The sequence below is a fragment of the Phalacrocorax aristotelis genome, chromosome 4 (assembly GCF_949628215.1).
Source record: "Phalacrocorax aristotelis chromosome 4, bGulAri2.1, whole genome shotgun sequence".
In the NCBI taxonomy this organism is placed as follows: domain Eukaryota; kingdom Metazoa; phylum Chordata; class Aves; order Suliformes; family Phalacrocoracidae; genus Phalacrocorax; species Phalacrocorax aristotelis.
Genome location: NC_134279.1, coordinates 84048164 through 84054626, shown reverse-complemented (window position 1 = coordinate 84054626; position 6463 = coordinate 84048164). Strand labels below are relative to the sequence as shown.

General features: G+C 67.8%; 1 protein-coding gene across 3 annotated transcripts in view; it reads left to right on the top strand.

Moving 5' to 3' along the window:
- Window positions 1-1710: 1710 nt before the first annotated feature.
- The window catches only part of VAX2 (ventral anterior homeobox 2), a 28261-nt gene continuing 23508 nt past the window's right edge, over window positions 1711-6463 (top strand). For all 3 annotated transcript variants that reach the window (XM_075092294.1, XM_075092295.1, XM_075092296.1), the window contains exons 1-2: window positions 1711-2055; window positions 2442-2705. In XM_075092294.1, the coding sequence (XP_074948395.1) occupies window positions 2444-2705 (262 nt within the window). In that variant the 5' untranslated portion in view covers window positions 1711-2055; window positions 2442-2443. The remainder of the gene's footprint in view (window positions 2056-2441; window positions 2706-6463) is intronic.

The following is a 6463-nucleotide window of genomic DNA, read 5'->3' as shown; positions in this document are numbered from 1 at the left end:
CCCCCCGAGCCGGTAAAGCCGCGCTTGCCGTGAGCCCGGTGGGCCGGGACTCCTGGGAGGGGCGGCGGGTTTAGTCCCGCTCCTCCCGCAGCCCGGGCCCGGGGACCGCAGGCCTCCGGCGTGGGCCATGGGCCCGTGGAAAGGCGGCCGCACCGAACCCAACCTAACCGAGCCCAGCCTAACAGAGCCCAGTTTAACAGAGCCCAGCCCAGCCGGCCCTGCATTACCTTCATTTCCAGCGAGCCGAGGGGGTCTGGGCGGCAGGTCGGGCCCCTTCGCCAGGCTGTGAAACGGCAAAATGAAGGAATACTGGGGTTTGTTTTTTTTGGTTTTTTTTTTTTTTCTTTTTTCTCTTTTTCGCCCTTTCGCCGCCCCCGGAGCCGGGGCAGGAGGCGGCGGGGGGGAGCGGGGCGGCGGCTCGGGAGGCTCCCGGGGGCGAGTGTCGGTGGAAGCGGGGCTGCTCCGGGCGGGTGAGGGTCCCCGGGCCGGGCTTCCCCGGGCTGGTTCTGCTCGGCAGGGCCCGGGCGAGGGAGAAAAAAAGGCAAAGGTTATAGAAATAGTAATAAAACTAATAGTAATAATAGTAGTAACAACTGTAACATTAGTAAAATTAGTAATATTAGCAATAATGATAGAAGTAAGAAGAAGAACAATAACGAGAAAACAAAATCAACAAGACTAACAACGCTATAACAACACTAAGCAGCATAATTTTTATTACTTTTACTCTTACGATTTCTTACCAGGCAGGCCAGACAGAGGCTGTCGTGGCTCCGCTCCACGCCCACGCATGGCCGTGGGTCCCCTCGTCCCCGCTTCCCGCGAGCGGCGGCTCGGACCCACCCGCGGCAAATCCCTGCTCGCCGTCCTCGGCCGCGTCCCTGCTCCCCGCTCTCCCTTTTTCGTTTGATTTCTTTTCTTTTTTTTTTCTCCCATTTTTATTTTATTTTTCTCCTTTTACTCTATTTTTCCCCCCAATTTATTTCCGTTGCCTCCGCGCTGTTTCGTTTGTTTCGGGCCGCCGCAGACCCGGACCCTCGGGCCCAAGCCCAGCCCAAGGGCAAACCTGGAGGCCTTCAGCTCCCCCCGTCCCTGGCAAAACCGGGAGCCGGGCTCTCCCCGCGGTGAACCGGGGCCCCCCGGGTCCCCCCGGGTCCCCCCGCAGCGGCGCAGGACGCTCGGTGCGGGGCTGCGGGAGCCCGGGGGTGTCGGGGCCGCGGCGTGTCCTTCCCCGGGTCCCCGGGTTTGCGCTCCGGGGGACGCCGCGCTCTCGGCAATTGCCTTAACGGCGAATTTATTTCGGAACGGAGCCCCCCGAAATGGGGGGGAGGGGGAACCCCGGCTTTGGGGTGGGGGGAGCCGCGGCTGCCGGGAGTGGCTGTGCCGGAGCGGGGGGAGTTGTTTCGGGGGTCCCCCACTACCACCAGCCCGGGGTGACGGTGGGGTGACTCCGGTAGCAGCGGAGACCCTCGTATCGGGCTGCCGGCCCGGGGTGGGGGTGGGGTGGGGGGGCGTGTCTTTACCCATCCCCATCTCCGCCGGGGCGGGGGTCCGCCTGGGGTGAGCCCCCCCACCCCCCAAAGGAGGGCACCCCCGCCGCCGCGCTGCCCGTACTCCCGGGAATCTTTTGTTTACCAATCGGTGCCACGGACCGAGAGCAGGAAATTGCGTCTGTACCGGGCCGTTAATGTAAAATAGCTCCTTCCCCCCCCCGCCCCAGACCCTCCCCGGTGGCGACGGGGGCTCAGCCGCCCGCTCCCGGCTCCGGTGGCGGCCGGGGGATGCGCGGGGGAGGGTCGGGCCGGGGGAGTACGGGCCCCGTTTTCCTCCCCGGTCCCCGTTTCCTTCGCTCCCCTCACTCCCCTCCGCCTCCTCTTCCACCTCTCCCTCCCTAAAATCCCCCCCCCAATTTTTTCCCCCACCTCCCGTGATGCGCGCCCCGGCGCCGCGCCGCTCCCTCGCCCCTTCCCACCCCCTTCCCACCGGCACCGGCACCGGTTTTCCATGGAAGGGCAGCGGCGGCGACCGGAGCGCTTGAAGTTTGCCCGGAGCGAGGTGCGGCGGGGCGGGGGGGCTCGGAAAAGGAGGGGGGAGGGGGGCCTCAGCCGCCTGTCAAAGTTTTTAGCTCCTTTTTACCCCCCCCCGCTCAGGGAGTCCCCGAGGTGTCCCACCGCCCCCCCTCCTCCCCCGGTAACCCCCCTCCAGCTGGTGGAGGGGGGAAGGGGGGGGTTCAATGGCAGCCCCCCCCCTCCCCGTGTGGGAGGGGGTCGGGGGAGCTGGGGCGCTGAGCCCCGGGGGGGGCCGGGGAGGGGCGGGGAGGGGAAGGGGTCTGGGGAAGGTGTGGGGGGGCGGGCGCCCCCCCGCCCAGCCTTGCCTCCTTCTCCCCGTCTCCTCTCCCGCTCGCTCTTTGCCCGTGTTCCATCCCGCCGCGGCACCCGCAGGGATGAGCCATGGAGGGACCGAGCCCGGCGGGAGCCCCGGGCCACCGGCCGAGCCCGCGGCCACCGGGAGGGCCCGCGAGAAGGCACCGAGCCGGCCGGAGCTGGACACGGCTCTGCGCGGTGGAACCGGAGGCGGCGGAGGCTTCAAGGACATCCCGGGAACGTCGGCGGTCGGTCCCGGCTCCTCCAAGGAGCGCGTCCCGGAGCGGGGAAACCCGTCGGGAGCCGGGGAGGCGGATTACTGCCGCCGCATCCTGGTGCGAGGTACGGGCACGGGCTGTCCTCCCCACCCGCGGACCCCCCTTTTCCCCACCGGGGCACATCCCGGCTCCGCTCACCCCGGGTGGCAGCGGGATGGGGCTCCCCCCCCCACCCACCCCCCCCAACCCCCCGGTATCGCTTCCAGCGCATCCCCGGCCGCTCCCGGGAGCGGGGCCGGGCTCAGCCCGCGTCTCACGACCCGCTTTGACACCGAGCGAACGGGCTTGGCCGAGCTCAGCGGGCCGAACCGGGGGGTAGAGGGGGACTGTCCGTGACCCCCCCGGACCCCCCCACCCCCCCCGGGCGGCGGCGGCGGGATGCGCAGGGAGCCGGAGAGGGGCGAAAGCATCAGTTTTGCTTTTCAAACGTTGTCGCAGGAGAAAAGCGTCACGGAGCGGCGGCGAGTTCGGGGCTATTTCTTTCTTTCTTTCTTTTTTTTTTTTTTAATTTCCTCTTTATAATATCACTCGCTCGGTCGGGGGTGGGGGGACGCGGCGGGCTCGGCCCGGGCTCGGAGCACGGCGGCACCGGGAGTCTGTTCACCCCACCCCGCCGCCCGCGTTTAAACCCACCGCCGGCCCGGGGTTTAACGGAATAAGCCTGGCTTATGGCGAAAGCCCCTCAAAAAATAAATTTGGGGGTGCCTGGGTGGGGATGCGGCACACCGAGCTCTCCCCGGTTCCCGGGGCGGCAGCCCGGGGGATGCTCAGCGGGTCCGTCTCTCCTCCTCCCTCCTCCGCCGGTCCCCCCCAAACCGGAGCCCGGAGAAGCTGAAGTAAGCGGGGCCGAGGCCATCCGAGGAGCCCCCGGGGTCCACCCCGTGGGGTCCCCCTGGGTCCTCCGTGGTCGCCGAGCCCCAGCCCGGGGTCAGGCCTCTCCTTCGCCCGCCCCTGGCCCTACCGGGGCCGCCCCGACGGGCCGGGGGGGGGCTGGCGGCGGGGTGGTGGTGGGGAAGAGCTCGGACCCCAACCCCGGGGCAGGGTCCCCGTTTCTCCCGGTCCCGGAGACCCTCGGCCGGGAGCGACCGGTCTCACCATCTTGCTGCAGCCGCCGCGGCGCGGACAAAATGGTGGCGGGGAGAAACGCCGCAAATAAACGGGAACAGAGCCGAAATACAGCGGGGGGTGGCGGGGGACGGGACACGCGGGACACGGAGGGGGACACGGGGGACGCGGTGGGGCGAGCTGGTCTGCAGGGCCACGGGGGACCCGCGCCCGGGGATGGGGTCTGTGCCAGGCACCGGCCGGCGCCGGGGAAGCGCCCCCAGGTTGCGTTTTCCTCAAAAAAAAAATATTATTTTTTAAAAATATGTTTTAAAATATTTTTAATTCCCCCCAGGTCCGGGGTGAACCGGCAGCATCTCCCCCCCACCCCCCTCCCTGCACGGCTCCGCCGCAGCTCGGCCCGGAGCCCCGGGGCTGCCTCCCCGCCCCGGTCCCTCCCCGGTGCTCGCCCAGGGTGGCTTAGGTGGGGACGGGGCTCCGGGACACCCCCCGCCCCCCCTATCGAGACCCGGTTGGGAAGCGGCGGCGGGGGGGGGGGGGTGTGCCCGTCCCGTCCCGGTGCTGTCCCGGGGGCTCCGCCGGGCTCAGCCCCCTCACCGGTACGGCTCGGTACCGGGGACCGCCGGTGCGGGACGGAGCCTCCAGCCGCCGCGACGGGGCGGCTTTGCCACCGGAGGCGGCCCTGGTAGCCCGGCCATCGAGGCGGCAGGGTTGGGGTGCCTTTGGAGGCGGGCACGGCCGGCGGGGTGCAGGCAGGGCCGGCAGCGGGGATTAACGGCACAAGGACCCGCCAGAGGAGCGGGTCCCGCTGGCAGCCGCCCTAGGGGTCGGCAGAAGGGGAGCAGGGCAGATCCCAGGGTGCTGAACCCCCATTTCCTCCCGGTCACCTCCCGGGGGCTGCCCCAGCGCTGTGCCGGGGGGGTGCAGGCAGACAGGGAGAGCTTTTGGGGGTGACCCCAGTGCTGTTTGGAGTGCACCAAGAAGGTCTGCAGGTTCCCGTGACCCCCCAGGTGTGCCCCGAGGTGCGTGTGCCCCCGCCGTGAAGAGGGATGGGTGTACGTGCCGAGGGCTGGCAGGGCGGGTGCGCGCCCCACAGATGTCGGTGCAGAAACCCCACAGATGCGGATGTGCGTGGGGTGTCCCTGCGCCGGGGAGAGGTGTTCCTCGTGCATGCGGGGTGCCTCCGGGCGTACGGGGCCATCTGCGTGCGCCCGACTCCGCTTGTGCGTGTCGGTGCGCAGGATGTGTCCCTCCTGGCCTGCTGTGCTGCGCTGCAGCGTGTGCCGGCTGTAAAATCGCTTTTCACTGTCTCGGGGGGTGACGGTACCCCAAAGCTGCGGCCCGCTCACCTTCCCTTCTCCTCCCCGGCCAGGTCTGCCTGTCCTGCCTTGTCATATTTAGCTGCTGAGGCAGAGGAAGGATTGACCCCCTCGGCACTAGACCTCTTTTGGGGGATTTTGGTCCCAGACCTTGTCCTGGATGTGCTGCCATCAGGTGTAGCCCGGTCCCCGAGAGCAGAGCCTATCACCCGCCGGGGAGGCTGAGGGTTGCTGGAAAACCCTGGGGAACACCGGCAGGACCTGGTGGGTGTTGGGGGTCTGGGATCCAGCAGCTGATGGGAGAAGGCTCTGAGGAGGGGGTTTTTCAGGCAGGGTGGTGTTGTGCCCTTCCTGTCACGGCAGGGATGGCCGTGTGTCCCCCCAAAACCCGCAAGGACAGGCAGTGGGGAAGGTCTGTGGCGTGAAATAGGGCTGCGACCTGCCTGTGCCATGGGGGCTGCGAGTGGCCGGGCCAAGGGGCTGGGGCGAGGGGCTTTGCCTCTCCCCTGCAGGGCTGGCACCATGGGCTGTGTCCCCTTCCCTCGAGGGCTGCGCCCAGCCCGCTCCTTCTGCCCAGCGCCCCAGCTGCTGGGGGGAAATAACAATAAATAATGCCTGTAATGATGCCGGCAGCGCCGTACAGGGCGGCGAGGGTGGAGGGGCAGCTACTTGCAGCTGCGGTTGGAAAGCATGAGCGTCTCTGTTAGCTGCTTGGTGCTGGCAGCCCCGGCTGTTGTTGTGTTGGGGGGCCGCGGCGTGGGCACAGGAGTGCGGACGTGGCCTGGGCACCATCTCTGCAAACACTCTTTCCTTCGCAAAATGGTTCCCGGTCCGGCATCCCGATCTCACCGGAGATACCTCCGATCCACCCACTACCCCTTTCCTTTCCGACAGCCCCGTGCCCACCCACGGGACTTGGGGGTGCAGATGAGAGCCCACGGTCCTGATCCCACCTCTCCCACCCTGACCCTCCCCAAGCCCTCTGCAGCCCCGGCGCCTCCTGCAACGGGCTCCAAGGCCGTGCCGGGATGGCGCCTCTGCCACGCACCATCACGCGGCGGTGGGAGACCGGCTTCGGGATTGGGGTCCCTCTCCCAAGCCTGTGCTTGCTCCCTGCTCCCACCGTCCCCTTGCCAGCTCTGCTGTCCCCATACCAGCTCCATCACCCCCTCCCAGGCGGCTCCTCGCTATTTCCCCCCTCCTGCCCTAGCAATTTTATAATCTTTCCATGCCTGAGTCAGCCAGAAAGAGAGAAAGCAACTTACCTCTAGCCGAGGCTGCTGGAGACCTTGGGCCGCTCGGGGCTCGGGGCTGCTAGCCCTGCGTGGCTTCTGTGGCTGGTTTTTAACCTGCAGGAAAGCCCCTGGGCAGAAACGGGGAGCTCTGGGGCTGGGGAAAACTGGGCTTTCTGCTGGCATTGCTGGTGCTTAAGGAAAGG